The sequence below is a fragment of the Canis lupus genome, chromosome 17, assembly GCF_048164855.1.
Source record: "Canis lupus baileyi chromosome 17, mCanLup2.hap1, whole genome shotgun sequence".
Taxonomy (NCBI): Eukaryota; Metazoa; Chordata; class Mammalia; order Carnivora; family Canidae; genus Canis; species Canis lupus.
Genome location: NC_132854.1, coordinates 9,930,390 through 9,951,733, shown reverse-complemented (window position 1 = coordinate 9,951,733; position 21,344 = coordinate 9,930,390). Strand labels below are relative to the sequence as shown.

Here is a 21,344-nt window from a genome sequence, read left to right as displayed (position 1 = left end):
TGATTCTTCTGTTATCAATTTCTAGTAATATAGAATTCTGACTGGTCTTAGAATAAAAATAATGTAGGAGTTAGGCATCCTGGCCACCTTTAAATGGTAGTTGAATTTATCCAAATTGCAAATTCTTGATACAAAAACAATTTTCCGTGGCTTCTTTTGATAACATTAATTTATAATTACAGGATAAAAAGCAAAATGTTACATCACAATATTTAAATAATAACGCAGTAGATGTCATGATTTCTTCCAAAGTTATATGACTTTTTCACCATCATTTTACCATTTAACACAATAGCAAAAATAATGAGTAATAAGTCTTGAACATAGAGGAGGTACTTGTAAATGAATTTGTATCTTTGCATTGTGAGCAAAATTAGGGCAAATTTAACAGAACATTAAATAATGTCCCTGCTAATAAAAACCATTGTTTCTCATACCACAATAGGCAATTCTCAAAGTAATTATCTTTATGTTATAATTTTACTCTTTATTACCCACAAGCAAGAAAGATATTGATCTTTTTCTTTTTTTTAAGATTTTATTTATTTATTCATGAGAAACAGAGAGAGAGAGAGAGAGGCAGAGACAGGCAGAGAGAGAAGCAGGCTCCGTGCAGGGAGCCCAATGTGGGACTCGATCCTGGGACTCCAGGATCATCTACCAAAGGTAGATGCTTAACCAGTGAGCCACCCAGGCATCCCCAATATTGATCTTTTTCAAAGCTGTGTCTAACAGCCCAGGAAACCAAAACTCCTGAACCATAACAGAGTATTGCTCACCATAGAAAATAATTTGCAATGACAAGGATCTCATGCACTGAGTCTAAGGTTTAGATAGTAGAAACAAAGTTATAAAGGGTTCATAGTTGAAAGATAGACGCGTTAATTGGAGAAGTTAAATTAACAGGGAGTCATTGACAATTAATGCTTGTCCTTATGCCTTGGTGAAGCGGATTCACAGTTAATTCATTAAATAACATGAGTAGAAGCTCCTCCCATGACATAAATCAATACTCATCATTTGTCAGGTTAGTGCTTTTAGGCACTAGTTGTACCAGCTTAAAAGGAAAGTAGAATGTTCCCTGCTTGCTCACATAACCATTTCTGCTAAACGGTGGCCTAGGTCTAGGATTATGGACCAAATAAAATATTTCCACCTTGTTAGAGATGTAGCAATTCCAAAAATATCTTGTTCCCATTCAGTCTCTGCCTCTATTGGGACAGCAAATAGCAACCAATTATGATGCTTTTGCATGGGTTGGGACATGCCTATTAAAAGTGATTTATCTCTCTTCACTTCATATAGTCATAATACCTTAAAACCAATACCTAACTGCAAATAAAACTTTTAAGAGATCTACTAAGTCCTTGCTTGGAAATGTATTATGTACCTTTCCGTAAACTAGCCTTCCAAACTGAATACATTACCTTAAGACAAATAGCCAATATTCAGTGAAACCCGAAGTAGCTCAGGGCACAAAACACACTTCCAGAATCCAAGGAAATCTTTCAAAGTGAAAATGCACTGTACATGGAACTCACATCTTAGAAACTGTAAGTTCCATGAGGCCAGGGGTTGTTTCTGCCTTTTTCACCATATTTCTCTTGATTCAGGAATGTGTTGCATCAATATTGGTTGACAGGTAATATCAAAATGGAAACGTGGCCAATATTTTCAGTCAAATAACTGATCATCATTCTTTTGATAATACTATAATTCTAAAACTAGGGGAAACAAGAAATAAAACAGGTAAACATAGAGGAAGGGAAGAAAAGATAAAATAAGATAAAAACAAAGAGGGAGACAAACCACAAGAGACTCTTAACTCTAAGGAACAAACTGAGGGTTGCTGGAGAGTAGGTGAGGGGGAGATGGGGTAACTGGGTGATGGGCATTAAGGAGGGCACATGATGTAATGAGCACTGGTGTTCTTTGCAACTGATGAATTACTTAACTCTACATCTGAAACTAATAATACACTATATGGGAACTACTTTGAATTTAAATAAAAAGTTTAAAAAAGATTAAACTCCAAAAAAAATTGAAAAATAAATAAAACTAGTGGAAACAGAGAATGTAAAGAAGAGGTAACAAGGAAAATGATCACCAAAGGAATGATTTTGTCAGTTATTAGTATATAACATATGGAGAAGAACAACAGCCAGTTTGGTTTAAAAAAAGTGATTTTAGTTCTTTCTCAGGAAAAAATAAAAGTATAGTTTTTCATATTGCTATAAATTATTTCATAAATTATCTTTTGTTTTAGTCCCAAGTGACTAAAAATGAGATATAAACTGCACTGAGGAAACTGAGAGAAACTCCTTTTTAAAAAAGAGATTGTATTTATTTAGTTGACTCAGAGAGAGAGTACAAGCAGGAGGAGCAGCAGAGGAAGGAGAAACAGGCTCCCTGCTCAGCAGGGATTGATCCCAGGACCCTGGGATCATGACTTAAACAGAAGGCAGATGCTTAACCAGCTGAGCCACCCAGGCACCCCAAACTGAGAGAAATTCCTATCCCAAGCCCACCATGAACTTGGTGGTTCATGAAATCTCAGAATTCTGAGAGTCTCAGGCAGGTAGCTCACATGCCAGAAGTAAGAAGAATCCTTATAAAGTAAAATAATCAGAAAGAAAACCCAACAACTCAACTTGGGTGGATAATGTGTAACAATTTCAATCATGAGCTTCCCACATATGCAAACAATTTTTCAAAAAGCAGAGTTTTGCCCTCAACTTTATTAGCTATTAACTGTTGTTTTACTGTTAGAGCTGATTTGCTATCCACTGTATGGAATATGGGCCTTGGCATTTATATAGGGGGTTTTGTTTGTCTTTTTTTTCATTATATAGAAAATGAAAAAAGAGAGTTCATTTTCAAATATTGTTTATCATTTTAAGTAGATACTGTTTATCATTTCTCAGGTAGTCTTTAAAGTTTTCTCTGCAAAAATTTCTTCCATTATGTATTACCAATTATTTGCACTCTATGAATATGGGATTTTAAAAAATTGAAACACTTCAATCAAACCTTTTGTTACTCTTTATAGTATTTCATAGTTTTCACCCTGGAGAAAAATCAGAATAAAATGGCAAACTGCAATGGTATTTTTTTCTTTGACACTAAAAGGAAATAAAAAACCAAGTACTTGATGTCATTTCATGAACATACTGAAATAATAAAATCCTTTCTCTAATTCTCTTTATGCATGTGCTTGCTTTAAAATGTTCAAGTTTAGGGGCACTTGGGTGGCTCAGCTGGTTAAGAATCTGCCTTTTGCTCAGGTCATGATCCTAGGGTTCTGTGATCTAGCCAGGCTCCCTGCTCATCGGGAGTCTGCTTCTTCCTCTCCCTTTGCCCCTCCCCCTGCTTCTGCTCTCTCTCTCTCTCTCTCTGTCAAATAAATAAGTAAAATCTTAAAAAAAAAGTTCAAGTTTAAATGGTAGCAGCATTTACCAGAAATCAGGCTTTAGTTTTTTTGCTCCAAGCTTCCCTCATAAGGTGAAGACATTACCACTCACTTCATTAATGCAAATATAACCATGTTAGAATGCAGACATTGCATATCTAAGTTCTGTCTCTGTGGGTTTATCAAGCTCGTTCAGGAAAGGAATGTGTAAATAGTGCTTTTCTGCAATTCTAACTTCAGAAATAAACAGACTCCTATATTCTTTGCTGATGCTTCATGTTTTCCAGTGGGGAAAAAGATAAGTGTCATGCATAATAAATATCATGAATAGAAGGGCACTTGAGGAATAAATTAGTAAAATTTGCTGGTGACATTTATTCTGCCTTAACCATAATCAATCAGGAACTACACATTAAGACTTCCTACATATCCATGACTAATGAAGGACTGATAGAAAATGTACAATCAGGGAATCATAGGTTCTGAGTCAAGATAGGAGCCTTAGAATTCATCGAGTCAAGATGTATGTCCTATCCATTGGGTGCTCAGGATCCTTTGTTGTTTTTAAATCAGGAATTTTTCACTTATCTTTGAAGCCCTAGTACATATAGTACATTAGCTGTCAGTGGAAGGCATATAAGAGTCTTTCTTGACGGAGTGAATAAATAAAATCGTGACTATAGACATCCCCACCAAGTATGTGACCCTTTAGCCTACATTGAAGCATTGAGTAATTATATTGAGTAGAAGTAGTTTCCATATATTTCTTGCAGACCCTTTTGTTATTGGACATACAAGTTTATTTTTTGTAAGGTAGGTATTGCAGGCTTTGTGTAGTTAAGGAATCTGTATAATGATGGATCCATGTAGGATCAGCCCTTTCTCTATACAGGGCCTGGGAAAGGAACTCAAAGGTGGGCCAAGCACAAGAACAAGCAGTGTTCTTAGAAACCTGCTCTGACAGGATGCTGATGGCCTGAGCCCTTTAACTCAGCAGGTGCCCCATGGCCCCCCAGTCAACTGTCTCAGGCCAATTTCTCCCCTGACCTTTACATAGTGGAGACCCCTTTTCCTTTTCAGAACTGTGCTCTTGGTTTGAAATCCAATGTCTTATTTTGTTTCTTTTTTGTTGATTCTAAGCAAAATTCCTGTCTCTTCACACATCATCTTGAAGTTCAGGGACACATCTCTTGTCCTATTCTTTCCCAGACTGAGCAGAGCAATCACAGACAAGGCTTTCCTCTATGTTTGCTGACAGGCTGGCTCACCTGGTCAACAGGAAAGGTTAGCATTCCTTATGACCAGGTCATTCTGCTTACTGCAAGGGCCTGACCTGGACCGTGAATTTGTAATCATCATCAACAACAGTGGTAAATATAAAATCATTTAATCTCAATGTCTGGGTCTGGAGACAGTGATGTAGACCCATGTTTATCAAAATGCGCTTCTTCAGGCACCTGCACTGGAAATGCCTGGGATGCATATTCAAAATTCTGATTCTTGAGACATTTGGATTCACTGAATTGGAATCTTTCAGGCTAATGTCCTGGGATCTGGTTATTTACACTGCTATCTGAAAAAGTCTTATGTATGTTGAGGTTTGTGAACCACTATGAGAATATCTGAAGAACTGATAGTCCCTTCCCATATCATTAGCATCATTTTTACACAAACTACAAATTTAACTTGGCTAGTCTGCTTTTATTACCCAGTATCCCAAATTGCCTCTACTGGTTCTTTATACTTAGGAATTAAGGAAAATACATGAGAAAGCTTCCTCAAGTAGTCATGTTATTTTATAAAGTTCTTTCTAATATCTAAATTCACTTATGCTGAAGCAGACTCCCCACAATTTCTTCATCATTTGTCTTACATTCAGGAAGAAAAGGAAAATACTCACCATCCATCACAGAGCAATTCTTTATCTGCACATCATTCTTAAGATAGCCCCTAGACATGGCTCTTTCAGGGTAAAGAAGCTTTGTTATCATCCAGTAGTGGTCCAGTGGGATTATAACCCACCTGGATATTGTGGAGGTAAACTGAGCACGTCCCAAACTCAATGTGGCAGGTTCCTCCACCCATGCCTCCTTCTGGGTTTTGTTTTCTCAGTAAGAAGCACCACAGACCACCAGGTTCTGAGTCAGTCCTTCCAGAGCCAGCTCTGACTCTGTCACCTCTGTACCCAGACCACCATGGACTTCTTTCTACATCTCCTCAGAAACACTTCAAATATCTCCCATCCTTTCCAGTCCCTTAAAACCAGGGGCTACCAATACCATTGTATCCAGGCCCAGAAACAAAGTTAAGATGTGCATTATCTTCCTTTAAAAAATTCAGGAGAGGTTGTCATTGTGGTTAAAATGTAGCCTGTAGAGCGCATGCCCCATCAGATCACAGAGCACGCGTGTGTGCACTTATGCAGTCCAAACAAAACAAATGTTTGTAAGTTTGCAAGCCCTATTTGGGTGTCTCTCTCTTTCTCTCCCCCCTGCCCATTTCCCCTACCTCCCTGGCTGTGGTGAACACTATTCAAGTCTCTGCTTCTATGTATTTGATTTGTTTAGATTCCACAAGTAAGATCACGCAGGTTTTTTATGTGTCTGACTTATTTTACTTACTATACCATCCTCTAGGTCCACCTATGTTGCTGCAAATGACAGAATCATCCTTCTTAAGGCTGAATATTTTCCTATTGTATGTACTTAGCATCCCTCACGTGGCCTGTTGCAGCATGGACGCACTGTCATTAGTGCCTTTCCACTAATCCTCACCATCACGGGTATAATCCTTTGGAAGCCAAATCTGGCCATACTGTTTCCTTGCTTAGAGAATAACATTAACCAGGCACAGCCAGCATTCTGGAAAGGAGGCTAAGGGAAAGAGAAATAGGGGAAAATGGTCATGGGGTTGGAGCAGAGATGGTATTTTGGGTATGGTTGGAAAGCCCAGACTGGGCTGCAAGAGGGAGGGTCTTGTTTTCTCCATCCCAGAGGGGGAAGCTGGAGCCAGGAGTCAGCTGGGGGCAGGGGGTTCCCAGGAAGGTGATGGAGTGAGCTGAAGACATGGCCTTCCCTCTTGCTTTTCCTTCTGAGGTGTCTCCCCTCTTTCTTTCCCTTTGCCATCTGCTCCTCCCATCCCTCTCTCTTTCTTATCTTTCCTTCTTCCCTAATGCTGCCTAGTGAATCTCCCTACTGCTTATTTGTGATCTTCTTTCCATGTTCCTTTTTCCTTCTTCTCCCTCTTAAGCTTCAGTATCTTCTCCCCATGAATCCCAGTCTCCGCCTTTGTACTGCATAAAGTGGCGCTGAAACTTGGATAGCCTAAAAATACATTTATTCCTTTTTATTGCCTACTCTCAACCTAACATGGAGTGTTTCACATTTTTCTTTTGCCCAAAAGGCTACTTAAAATTAGTTACATGCGACCTACCATTTGCATTTGTTTCTCCATTGTTTTTTCCTTCTGGCAAGTAACCCTAAGTAGAATGACAGCATCCTTGCCTTTGTCATAATCAATTATATTCTGTGCATCAGTGTTCAGCATCGTAGGAATTACATGAATACTGGAGGGAAATTAACTGAAGTGCCATACTTGCTTCCTCATTTCTATAAATTATCTTAGCCAAAATACCAAGAAAGGATAATAGCCGTTTTCAAGTTGGGCGATATATCCAACTGAGTCATAATGTGGGAGAAACCACAGGGAAACTTAATGAAAAAAGAAATATTTTTTAAGCAGAGCAAGTAAAGCTTTAAAATATGTGTAAACTTAAGAACTATTATTTAACATTTCATAAAAAGAAATAAAAACACTCTGATCAAAGGTATAATCACGTGAATAAGTGTGTGTATAATTAGAGCACAATATATAATTCCAATGAAACACACACAAATATATGTATATACAAATTGTATATATGTATATATAGTCTCAAAAGGTGTTAGATATTGTTTGTACAAAAGAAAATGCATGTAGAGTTATAGATTATTAGAATAACAGATATTAATAATCATCTCAAATTTAATACACTTTTTAAAATAAAGAAACTGACCCATTCAGAGAGTCAGGACTGAAGGATGAAAGGTGGAAAAATGTCCATTCTGAAAGGAGCACCTCTGTAACCAGATGAACTCAGACTCATGATTGGTTATAGTTTTGCCTCCCTGCTCCCAGGGGTCAGAGTATGAAAGGCTGGTCCCCAGGTGAGCAGTCTTCAGATGCTACTGAAGACTTGGTTTAACATCAGATGTTAATAATGGCCAATGGTGGTCACTGTGGTTCAGGTGACTTGATTAACCCCATGGACTACCTAGTAACTAAAGAAAAAAAAAAGCCAGGAGGCATGGACAGATACCCAAGCAGCACTAGGATACACGGTGAGCAGTTTCTTGAGAATGGATGTCCCTAGTGCTATTGGGAGATAGGACGAGTATCAAGGATGGCTAAAAGACTCACATAACACTCCATGAGGATAGAGATTCAGGTAAATAAATGATTGTGTGTTCCTTTATATAAGTAACTCTCAGGGAAGAGTAGAAAATTTTGAAGGAAATTAGGCATCATACTGTGTTAAAAACAAGTTGGTTCCACTTCTGAACCACAAACTTGAGCAATGATCAGGCGAACAATATCAAGAGGAAAATAGCATTGTTCCATCCCATTTTGTTAGAGCTATCAACCCAAAAGGAAGGCATGTGACTGATGGTAAAGGAGGCAGGGACTCTGGGGCTTTCCTGTCTGAGAGGCCTTGGGAAGCTGAAGCAACACAAATTAAGACACATAAAAGATGCTTACTGGCACAGAGGGGGGAAGGCACAATCTCCTTTGTAGAAGCTCATGAAAAATTTCTGAAAGATGTGAGTACAATATAGGAAAACTACTGCATGTAAAGTAGGTAAGACTTTGAAGTTCTTGAACATGCTTTGTCCAGAATATGCAGCATTTACCTTGTTTTCCTAAATTAAAGATCATTTCATCCCTCCTCCTGGCTCATGTTCATTGTGTATTGAGAGTCTGGTTGCTGCAGTAGTGAAGAAGAGTGCAGATACTGCTTCACATTTCCATAGATTCCAATTTTGGGGCAGAGGAAGTTAGGAAAACCAAGTATTTTATTTGCCTCAGTGTTGGGTTCTGTGCCTAGGTAGTCTATCTAACAACCCTACTCTTACTACCTTGGTCTAAAGCTACCATCATCTCTCCCACTAGCCATTGCAATAATGCTTGCTGTGTGGTTGCTGATTGTTGGGCTATCAGCTTTTGACTCACCTACCAGTGGGCAGGTAGGGGCAATAGGGAGATCCTTATTAAACTATAGATTCCTGGGGCTCCCACAAGATCTATTGAATTGAAATATCTGGAGTCTGATCCAAGGAATCTACCTTTTCCCTCCTCTTCCCAGGTGATTCTTCTGAGTCCAAATATTTACAAACCACAGTAGCAGTGTACTTTTTTTATTCGTTTAAAAAACCTACATGAAAAAGGATTGTCTTTCTCTCTGCTGTATCACTGGGTTAAGAAAATCAGATGAAATATTGATCTTGGGAGCACACCAGGGCTGACTGCAGCCCCAGATGCCTGCATGTGGGTAACAGAAACATTTACAGCACCATTTGGGATATAATATTCTCATAAATGCCAGCCTTTTATAAGACAGCAATAATGGATCTTTGTACATTTTATGTATGTCATATACCTCATCATTCAGAAAAATCAATCAGACTAAAACTAGAAGTTTAACTCCCAAATTAACTTTAAGCATCCAGGCAAACTTTTTAATTTTACAGATGAGAAACTTGAGATGCAGAGACTGGGGCATGACAACACAGGTCTTAGCTGGATCTGGGATCCAGGTGATCCAGAAAAGCCCAGAGCTCTACCCACCATCAATCTCTTTTCCTTCTTCCCTCCTCTTCTTTTTCTTTTCTCCTATCAAAACTACATTCTGATTTCAACTCATCTTTATCTCTGCCTAAATGATGAATAATACCCTTTCCCTTTCATCCTAAGTTTTTCTTCAGTGTTCCAAATTTACATTCAAACCATGTCTCTCTATGAAGGATTTTCTTAGTGTTTCAATGTCACAGGTTGTTTGAAAAAAAAGCGGACTGCTCCTCACAGCTCAATAGACAGTTTATAATCAGTCAAAATACACTTTTCCCAAACATCATATTGAACAAATTCTTTAACATAAGTATTTCCTTGTCAGTTTCTGTTCTATGACCTTGTAGCCTTTGTTCTACCTTTGAGCAAACTGTTTATATCTGACATTAGATCTCTTGATATACACCTTCAAGGAATATATTATGATCATTATGACCACAAAAGAAATGACTATTGTCATATCAAAGAAAGACTGCACGGGGAACATGTTCCTTCAGCATCAGAAATGTGGCTATTTACATTTCAGACAAGATACATTTTTGCCCCCCCAGGTGAAATTATCTAACAAATTGAATATCGTTATTTGGATGGCAGGGGCTTATAAGAGTTATCCTCACTGCAAATAGAGAAATATGCACCACAAGTCAAAATACTAGTGTGTTTTTCACTCAACAGAATTCATTTTTGAAAGATTTGAGCATTTTATTTCCTATCTTCTAAACCTACAGATCTTCAAGAAAATTGCTCTCTAATAGGCACTAGTTTACACCATGCAAACATTAAGTTGATCTTTTGAAAGTGGGTATAAGCTTAAAACAGATTGCTTCATTTCCAAAACTTTAATCTTTATTATTTTTTTCTTTAAACCTGAGGTCGACTGAAGGTTTCCTTTTATAACACCTACCTAACTTACTTCAAAACTTTTTAGTTGAGTTAACCATGTTTGGCATGGTTTTTTAAATTTAAATTTCAAATGTTACATGTAATAAATTTTCAGAATCTTAAACATTCAGTAAATAATATCAAACTTTTTCCAGATAGATGTAATTTTCTACGATTTTTTTTTAAATTTGAGAATCTCCAAAGGAAACGGATTATGTCTCAAATTATACTTTTTAATAATTGAAATGAAGTTTGTTCCCTAAGTAACAATTCCCTAAAGGTTTTCATCACATCATCATGCGTTTATACCTTCTTGTTAGAATAGGTGCCAGATCATATGATGAAAAATGTCTGGCACATGGAAGTAGTATAGTGAAACAGTAAGCTAATGAGTCAGACTAATAATGCTCACATCCTGTCTTCTTTATTTACTACCTGGGAGACTGAACAGATTCTTTTTTTTTTTCCAGATTTTACTTATTTATTTGAGGGAGAGAGACAGAGATAATGGAGAGCACAAGCAAGGAGGAGAGGGAGAAACAGGTTCCCCACTGAACAGGGACCCCAACTAGGGGCTAGATCCTAGTACCCTGGGACCATGACTTGAGCTGAAGACAGATGCTTAACTGACTGAGCCACCCAGGCACCCCTATTCTTGAACTCTCTGTATATCAATATGATCATTTTAACAGTGTTTGCTTAATAGGATTAGATAAGGTAAAACTGTGCAGTGCTTGGAACAGGGTTGGGCAGATGTACTATATAAATACTAGCCATTATTATTATTATATAAGTAGACTTATTATTTATATAGTATGGCAATTGTTAAATGGTATTATGCTATATTATTATTTTAGCAGATACTCACTGTGAAATAAATGATTGACTACGGAAATATATTCTTTTTACTGAAATATTTGTAGTTCACATTTCATTATATTGAAATAAACAGAGCACTTGAACTATAGAGTATTAGTAAAGATTGGGAATCACATTTGGTTTGTATCTAAGTCCTTTTCCTACAAGATAGCTGAAGATTGTAAGGGCCTGGCCTAGGCAGTGGGGATCTCTCAGGGTAGGGGATGGGCAAATAGAGTGCCTTTTAGTAGATTCTGGATTCAAAGCAAAGAGTCAAAATGGGAAGATGGGAAGAGAAGAAAGCCAACATCTGTAAATCAGAGAACCAAGCCACCAAAAGGGAGCATCAGATGCCCAGGAACTGGAAAACCAGGGAGGTGAGAGTAGTGAATAATTATTCAATAATAATCCTGAAGCTGTCATTGAGACAAATCCTGGGGTAGATGCTGTCACCCATAGCTAGCTTATGAGACCTGATTCCTGGGCTGCAGGCTTCACAGACTGGGTATTAGTGCCTTCCTCACTTCTATTCCTATTGTACTCCTTTGACTGCACTAAACATAACCTGTACTTGTATTTTTCGGCAAAGACACACACTCAAGATGATTTTCCTTCCTTAAAAAAAAAAAAAAAAAAAGGTATACATGTGCAACCTCATCACAAAAAAATAGAAAATACCTCCCTCAGTAGCAAAAAGATAAAATAAACATTCACATGTCCCCTGATATCAACACATGTATCAAAGCATAACAAACAATGTAATAAAATCTTCAATAGGAACAGACAACTAGAGGCTATGGCAGATGCTGCAGCTAATAATTTTTAGGCATCTCAAAGATTACCTGCGGGAAAAGAAAGAAACAAAAATAACAGAACAAATGTCAAATCAATAAAATTGAGTTGTATCTGAATGAAAGCATCTCCAGAAAGTAATCTTTGTCTGAATCATATTTTTCCTAAAGTGGGGGACAGGGAATTCTAGCTGAATCTTGGTCTCGGAATGTTGAATATTCATCTTATGCAACAGAATGCGATTTGCATAATGTAGGGCCCAGGTCTACGTGCAGGAACACCCTTCAGGGGACTCAGATGAAGCTTCCAGAATAACAAGAACATTTTCCAGCTCACCGCAGAGGGAATCCGCAACTCAATTTCATTTTATTTGACAGGATTTCCCAGATTTGCTCCAGAAAATGCCCCAGAGAATATTTCTGCTTAAGTTGCGCGTGTGTGTGTGTGTGTGTGTGTGAGTCTGTATATACGTTTACATTTAGTTTTTTGATGGTAATATTTAGCAACAACAGAGTTTTTAAAAAATTATATGAAGATGACATGCAAACCCAGATAAGAGCATTTTTCTCTGAGGCACCATGAATTTAACCTGGCAATTTCTGCTCAGAGGACAGTGAAAAGAAATACTTCCATCTAGGTCCCTATTGCTTGGTCCTGTGGCAGAAATTACTTCTAACTACACTATAATATATAGATATAACACATCTGAGTGTGAATTATTTGTAAATAGTAAATATTCCAGAATATGTCATATGGCTAAAAAGGTACTCAACTTCTAGTACACATTAACACACAACAAAGAAGACTTGCTTAGATTTAAATACAATATACATTTTATATTAGAAGTATTTTCCCCAGTAAAACATTAATACAACTTGAATTTCTATTTTTAAAAGAACTACACTCTTTAAATTTTCTTTTTTAGAATTCATGTTATTCTGCTTCTTTTTACAAAATAATCTTCTACTATAAACTCTCTAAGACAAGTACATTTCTAAAGAGAAATAAAAAACATATTAACATCAATTCTTTTGAAATTACTCAATTTTCTACAAACTAGTTCATTTTTTAAAAATATGCAAATGCACAACTTTAAGAAGTAATATTACTTTTCTCTTTGATATACTGATATTATCAAATGTTGATGAATAATGAATAAACAGCCCATATAGCATCGTAGTAGAGATCAAATATTAAAGCAAAAATGGCAGAATCAATAGATACAGATTCTTTTCATTTTTGTTGTTGCTGCTACTGGTATTTTGCAAACATTGAATGAATAACCAATATCTTTGGCATGTTACTTACTGATGGGTAGAGGTAACCTTCTCCATTCATGGCTATATACAACCCTGTCTTCACTCCCTGGATGGCAACAACGCGCAGTCCCACTGGTATGAGGTTGAACAGTGCTGTAAAGATAAACATGGCCTGTCATGAATGGGCAGAGAGAAGCAAAAACCTTGCCATCACTTTTCCCTCCCTCATTTCTTTTATTTAAAAAAATAATAATCTTTGTTACAAACTTCTGAGAAGTTCCAATTAATTAACTTTTATTTCTCTCTTTATAATTAAAATGTTTCTATAATGGGTAAAATTAACACTTGAGCTTCATTTTGTACATCTTAACGGTCTGCTTATACCATTCTGAAGAACTGATAGAATAATAAACAGAATCAGGCCTGTAATCATGATTCCCATATCACAGTCTCTGACATCAATTGATACCAAAAGAAATCAGCTCTGAAGATTCTCAAAGAGTGGAATTTTTAAAAGTCCAAGTTGAATGCTTACTCTGGTCTTTCATGCAGAAAGTATGCTTTATCACTGCAATGTAGGACAGGCCAGAAGTTAAAAAGGTAATTCCCAAACGGAATTACTCTTGCTGAACCAATATGAGATGCCAGCAGAGCCCAGAAAAGATGTGCACCTGCCAATGTGCTCAATTTAGAAAGAACTAATCATACTGAATGGCATGCACATTTTAGAGAGACATTGTCTTTACTAATATCTCATAAAACTATAAAAATAAAAGAGGGAAAAGTGTTCAATTTACCTCATCTAAGGGATATACCCCATCTATAAATATACTCATTTATATTTCCACGTTTCATCTCTTTCTTTATTGACAAGGAATGTATTTTTATATTTTTCACATAGTACAGAAAGCAATGTTATCATTGATGTTCTGAAAAACCTTAACATCCCCGTAACAGGTTTCCATGCCAAGGTTATATGTTGGCTCTTCAGTAAGTATTCTAGCACCATTCTTAGTAATAACTATTGATGGTTTGGGGGACTTTATTATGGATGCACTTATAAGAGGACTGTTAATTATCCACAGTGTGGTTATCTGTTTCCATTCAAGGTCTTAATGGAAGATTAATTCCAAGCAACTGGACCAGCCCAGCACAGGCAACAACAGTACTGAAATGCTGAAGTAAACAAGTCAACAAAATACCTGAGGTCAAGTTCTTAACTATATTCCAAAAAAGATAAATAATTGTAAAAACATAGGCAACATTGACTTCAATTTATGGGTCTACTAAGAACATAATTAAAAATGGGATCTATAAATTAGTTTCTATTTAATTCTGAGGCACCATATGTTTTCTCAGAATGAGGGGGGCCATTATTCCCTCTCTTTCAATTATTACATGCTACTGATCCCAAGATCTCAAGATGTTTCTGATGAAAGGACATGGTGGCCATGGATGTAGATAATTATTCCTACAGGAATATTCAAGGAATGTATATGGTTAGGTGGATATTAGCTTTCACAATGCAAAATAACACTGGACCATCTTCCATGGGATTTTAGGGGCTCATGTTATGGAAGAATGAGGCTTATGCTTGCTCACTTCTATTACTTGAATAGTAAACATAAGTGGGAGTCATTGAGCAGTATGAGGTACTTGTGTCATTGTAACTCAGTATTCCTTCTTCATGGGAAAGGGCCATTGACCATTGCATTCTTAGCCAGAACACCTAAACTGTCCCATCTCCCTTATATTTTGAAAAGATGGGCACTATAGAACAATGCCTGATTGGTGTGCAAAAGTTTTGGAGGAAAAACATAATTGTACGCCTCTCCTTGAAAACTATTCTAACTTAACCCTCTGAAACTTAATTATTCTAATCTTTATATACTCTTAATGGTATTTGTAGGTGCTGTATATTTGATATAGGCCAGTTGTTATACTTCTAGAAAGTAAGAACATCATGAAATCACCAAAATAATGTGATATGGAAAACAGAAAAATTATAGATGATAGTTTAAAATGACCATAAAAAAATTCTGGTTTTTTTTCCCTAAGATTTTTGTTGGGACCTGAATTATAAAATGTTAGAATTTTATACAATGACAATACAAAGTGAATCCATATAACCACTGTCATGTGGGAGGTCATTCAGAGCTGACCATAATGAATCCATGGTGTTAATTATAACTACAGATATCCACATTAATTGAGACATCATTATATTTTTCCATTCCTTTTGTATTTTATATAATTATAAAGCAATGTTTACAAAGCCTAGGGGAGTTAGAATAATAAGATGTACATGCTACTTTATTTGTGGAATACTCTAGTTTTCCATATAATAGTGATTTTCAACCCTGGCTATACTTTAAAACTAGCTGTATTCATAAAAGAGGACAGCCATGCCCAACCACAGACTGACTAAATTAAATAAGAATCTCTGGAGGTGGGGTTAGGGTTTAGAGAATAAGGATTTTTTTTTTAAGTTCCTCAAATGACCCAGAAGTACAGCTGAAGTGAAAACCACCATCCCAAGATGGTGCAGAAGTGATCAATGTGAGTGGTGGGCAATTTTTTACACATTAGATTATCAGGCCTGGAATTTCTAAGGTGAGAGGAACTGGTTCATGTGAAATTTTAATATTGCTATAGTTACTAGCATATTGATATTTCTATAGTCCTATTCTGCTCGTAGCATTTATTAAGACTGGTAATGGAAGTATTGAGTTTAAGAGCACAGGAAAACCTCATGGCATCCCCAAAAGCCAATTGGGGGAAAAGAAAACCACCTCTTAATCAAATGCCATAGTTCATAGTAATGGTAACATTTAGTAGGTAGATGGGAAGCTCGAATAATTTTAAACAAGTAACACCCTTGAAAATACGTATGATGATGAAGTAATCTGGATACTCACTTCTTCTTGTTAAAGATCTTTCCAGAAAACATGGAAACCAATAAACACTCAAGTTGCTACAGTATCTTCTCTATTAGAACCAATCATCCATTATCAACCATCGTCTTGCCATCTTTCCTCCCAGAGATTTCTAAATCTGAGGCTAGAAAGCCCTGGGAAGACTTTAGTATGTCAGGTTCACCTGCCTGTTGGCCATACCCTCTCTTTTCAACTCATCTGAAAATTTTGGCAAAGGCAACTTAGTTGGGTGGTTCTGACTTTACCTAGTTCTAAATAAGCTCGTGTTTAGTTGTGGGAGATGTATACAACTCAAATCACAAAGATTTGAAGGTTCAAGCCTCAGTTTTGTCATTTGGTAATTTTTAGGGGGGCATCATGGTGACTTTTAGGTTATTTCTCATTCCCCCTACTTACAGATGATTAATCTTTGTTTTATATTCAAAGAATTATCAAAAATCTGCAATGCATCTGTGAATTGCTACATCACACACTTCCTCAAATGAAAGGACTGTGCTCCCATTAGGACTTGCCTGACGGCACCTCTAGTGCTCCCTCCCTTTTTATAGAATACTATTCACAGCTTATGATTTTCTCAAGATTCCTAAGACTGCTGTAATGAACCAAAGAAAAGGAAATAATCTTAAGTTCTACCTAAAAACAGTGTGGTTTTCATTTACGAATGTGATGGCAACAAAAGTAGTGTTAATTAGTAATTTCCCATTGCTTTTATAAAGCAAGTCCTGCCAAGTTTTATTAAATTTTATGGTCATACAATTTTTATAGCCTTTTGAGGAGAGAATCTTTATCATACCCCATTTTGCTCTCTTCTGCTATGTCTTTGCAAATGTTGAAATGCTAACAAAACTAACCTAACTAGTTAAACATGAACATAAAATGCCAACAGAACTTGTAAGTAAAGAAGCTATGGGCCAGTTATTGCACAGGAATGCAAGCCCCAAGAGTGTGGGTGCTATGACTTGGTTCTGGTTTGCTTGTACACAGGAACTCCTCATTCCTCATCAGCACATAGGGGGATTAGAGAGGATTTCAAGTGTTGCCCCAAGATTCTTGTTTCTTCTAATGCAGCTATGCAGCAGGAGAAAAGCTTCACACATTTATAAAACAGAAGATTGTGTATCTTTTAGTGTCTCAGCTTTCCAGTTTAGTGTTAAATATTCTTCAGATAACCAGATATAATTACGTGTGTGCATTTAATGCCTACATCTGCACTTTCACAGTGTAGAAAATATCGTGCTGCTTATTGAGTTCTGAAGTAATATGCTATAAAAGATGGTGTCTACCTAACAATTCTTAATTCAATATTGATTTCCATCATTAAAAACAACTTGTTTGGCATTACAAAAACCAAAGAAGACAGGAAAAAATACATAAAAACTTTGAAGGAAATTATTTGTTCTGAGAAGTTCAACTAAACATCATTTTCATATAGCTATGGTTTGTTTCCTTTCTTAAAAACCTGGTCATAAGGCATGGCCTCAACTTCTACGTCAGAATGTCTTAATTTTACAATGATCAGAGTTATGGAAAACTAGTGCTCATGCTCCACTGGACTTTGTTGAAGGAAATCAGAGAATATTGAAGACACCAGCACTTACAAGTCTCAAGAGTCCATGACCCCCACAAGAATAAGACATAAACGAAAGAGAGTGCCTTTTGTCAAAGAATGGGTAGGAGTTAAAGATAGGGAGAAGAAAATGAGCAGACATGCATGTATTAGTTTGAACTAGAAGAAACTGACATCTTTTATAGATCAAAGATAGTCAAGGACTTATACTTTTAAAAAGTTCAACCTAATAGCAAAATCCCAACAACTAAACAATGGTTGACCTCAGTCTTATGAGTAAAAATAACTTCTCTTTCTTCCTTGTGTTTGAACTGCTTTACCTTCTCTTCTTCTAAATAGAAGAAGGAAATAAACAACAATGACAGAGAATCAATGAACAAATATGATAGGGAAAAGTTTAAAAGGACAAAAGGACAACATAATAGACACAAAGGGAGAAAAAGATTAGAAACTTAAAAGGAGGAAATGCAAACAGAAAAATTTTTAAATTGAAAGAAAAATTTAAAATGAAGCAAATTCCAAAATCTAAAAAGTAAATGCAATGGCTGGAAAAATATTGACATTTCACATAGTAACACCAAATGCAAAAACAGTCTCCTTCATTAGCTATTCTCAGTGCTATTGAAAATTTGATTATTAAAATTTGAAACAGAAAGTACCTATAATTTGGTCTTGTGTATTCAAATCCTCCCTTCTTTTCATGGAATGATGCTCTATATATGAAGGGCAAATGTTAAATGGATGAAAAAATTCATATCCATTCCTGATCCACTAGTAATATGTGAATAAATATGTCCAATAAAATCAGTTTTTGCTTTTCATTAATTCTCCTGAGAAGTAGAGAGTGTCTATTTCAGAACTGATGTGCTAAATTAAAAGGAATCCAGTATTAGTATAAATAGAAAATGGGAAAGGAAAAAAACAGACAATTGGATAAGGAGGGACACTAAAATGAAAATATGAAGAAAAGATATATATTTAAAAACAGTAAAATGAAGAGACACCAATACAACCAGGGTCAGTGGCTTTTCAATTTAAGACAAGTCATCACAGACCCAATTCTGTAAAGTAGTTAAACATTTTGTACAATGTATTTAAAGGCATAGAGGCTTCATGTCCTCTCTTTTAAAAAGAGATACTAACTTTTCCTGTTGAATGCGAAGAATTTGAAAAATTACATTTCTGTGATTTGAAACAACTAATCCTTATAGCTCTTGAATTTCCACAGTTACCATTAAAAACCTACAGGCCTAATAAAAATATCTCCAAAGGAAACATGGATTCATCTTTCATCTAAATGCACTAGTGTACTTACTTTACTTTTATGAGATAAAAGTAACAAGAATGCTGGGTCTGATGATTGTTTTAAGAAAAAAAAAAAAAAGAAAGAAAGAGAAACTAATTATCTTACAACAACAGGCTTCTGGTGTTGCTCTGTTCCTGTTTTCATCCATGTGGTCTAAGTAAAATTATGACTGGCCTTCTAGCGTGTAACATTTGTAAAAATGAACCAACGTAACAAATACTTGTAAATGTAGTTTAAAAAGTCATTTTTGTAGCAGCGTATCTTCTACCAACTGTGTTAGCGGGTGGCCTGAGGTTGTCACTTACTAGAATTAGTGCTGTCATCCTTGGTTCCATCGAGAGCTCCATCGGGGTGCATTTGCAAGTAGTAGCCTTGCCTGCAATATAACCTGGTCACTATACCCTTGAGCTGGGGATCTGAAAGGCAAACATAGTTATCATAAGCCTCACAACGTGTCACAATAGAGTTTTTTATTTCTTTTTCTGATTCTTTTCTTTCTTTTTCAGAAGAGGGCATTTGATAGAAGTAGCACCTTTTATTCTATGTCTCCCAGATTCCTCTGTACTTCTCAAACCTGGTGCATACTAATCATAGAAGGTCATAAGCTGCATTTGGCAGCTGCAGAAAATGGGTCATTTTATAAAACTAATGTGAGGATTTCAATGATTAATCAAAAACAATTAAGCTCCTTGATCTATTGGTTTAATTATTAGTTAAGTCCTAAACTAATTGGTTTAATAGTTTAATATCATTCAGGATGAATGTACAAGAGTTTTTGCACACTTCTGGCTCTAAGAAACGTTATTAAAGGCTTTAAAATGGATTTTTCTTTTTACTTAATTTGACAAGTAATCCCAAAAGGTGAAAAACCTATATTTTTTAAATCAAACTAATATTTTGATATGCATTCTTAGAAAAAGCCCTCTTGTGGAGAGTGTTTCTTTGATGTCTAAAGGGTTACTCTAATGGGTATGGAAGCATCTGGTACTCATGCATGACCCATAGGAAAATGGAAAAGTTGATTTCTGAGCTCAGGGTAAGGCACAATAACAAACCTATGCTGTGAGGTCAGTTCTGTGGCCATAATCCAGACAAATTAGACATATTAAACAGATTTCTATCTAAAAAGGAGAATGAAATTATAAAATATGGATTTGATTCTTAACCAAAAAGGCAAAAGATAGAGGACAGTGGAAGTTTATTAAAAAAAAAAAAAGGGAAATATGGTAACAGACTTCTCATCTGATGATTCATTGAAAAGATAACCATTCAAGTGACCCAGGCTTCGCAAAGGACCAACAGTTGTACCTTTGAATATAAATATTTATATGTGGCTTTTCAAAGGCCATCCCCATCTCATGACTAGATTTGATGTTGGACATCATAGTTCTTGCCATGGCAACTGGCACCTCTCTAGAACTGCTGAATGAGACATGCAAATGCAATCAGATCATACTAACAAAACATTAGAATGGTATAGAATGATGAAGGCTACTACCTAGTAATTGACAGAAAATTTGTGGATTTGCCAACAGGTGAACACACACAAAAAATACATATACATATGCCAAAAAAAAAAAAAAAAGCTGTTCCAAACCAGAATACCCTTAGCTTTTTGTTTAATGCTCAAAAATTTAAAAGAAAATGCCAATATCTATTGTTTTGTACATATGCTATAACCAATCATTTGAAAAGTGAATTTATGGTACACAGATTTTCTTCAAAGATTGAATGAGAGTGAAAAAATCTGGGGAATAATGCATGAACACCACAGTGTCACATCAATGTGACTAAATATAATAGAGTGTAGATGCTTCTAGAAGACTAGGATAAAAAAGAATCTAAGTGATTATTGGGATTGTCTGACATATGTTCCTTATTCTGTAGTATACACCTTTAAAAATTAGTATACAATTCTAAGATATGCTTTAGTGGAAAAATTACTCTTGCATCTTAGTCTGCCCATCACTCAGTAAAATTTGACTGGGCTACCAACCCTCTAAAGTATTGAGGATTTCTTTAATTATTTATGCTGCATTGTACTTCTACTCATCACTGAAGATAAATAGCATAGAAAAGAAGAGGACAAAGGTAAAAAGGTGGGTTCTTAATTGCCATGAAGACATACAGAGGATTTCAGGGATTGACAATTCTTCTGCAAAACCTTTATGTTCAAAAAAAAAAAAAAAAAAAAAAAAAAAAAAAAAAAAACCTTTATGTTCTGAATTATTTATCTTTAATAATTTTACATTTTAGCTTACTACATCTTCTGGACTTGAATTAAGTAGGTCAGGCAAGGCAGTACAAGACACACAACCCCCACAAACTCCCTCACACTTAAAGAGAACACTTCTTTTTTTTTTCTTTTCCTATGACCAAAAAGACAAGGGATAGTAAGTATTGATAATGATGTGAAGAAGGAACCCTCTTAACTGTTGGTGGGAATGCAAAC

The 21,344-nt window shown here is 36.0% G+C and overlaps 1 protein-coding gene across 9 annotated transcripts in view; it reads right to left on the bottom strand.

The window, feature by feature from the left end:
* Window positions 1–21,344, bottom strand: part of FGF14 (fibroblast growth factor 14) — a 613,045-nt gene that overhangs the window by 112,314 nt on the left and 479,387 nt on the right. For 8 of the 9 annotated variants that reach the window (XM_072782452.1, XM_072782454.1, XM_072782455.1 and 5 more), the window contains 2 exons: window positions 19,198–19,308; window positions 13,133–13,236 (listed from right to left, as the gene is read on the bottom strand). In XM_072782452.1, the coding sequence (XP_072638553.1) occupies window positions 13,133–13,236; window positions 19,198–19,308 (215 nt within the window). The remainder of the gene's footprint in view (window positions 1–13,132; window positions 13,237–19,197; window positions 19,309–21,344) is intronic. The other variant, XM_072782458.1, reaches the window with a different exon arrangement.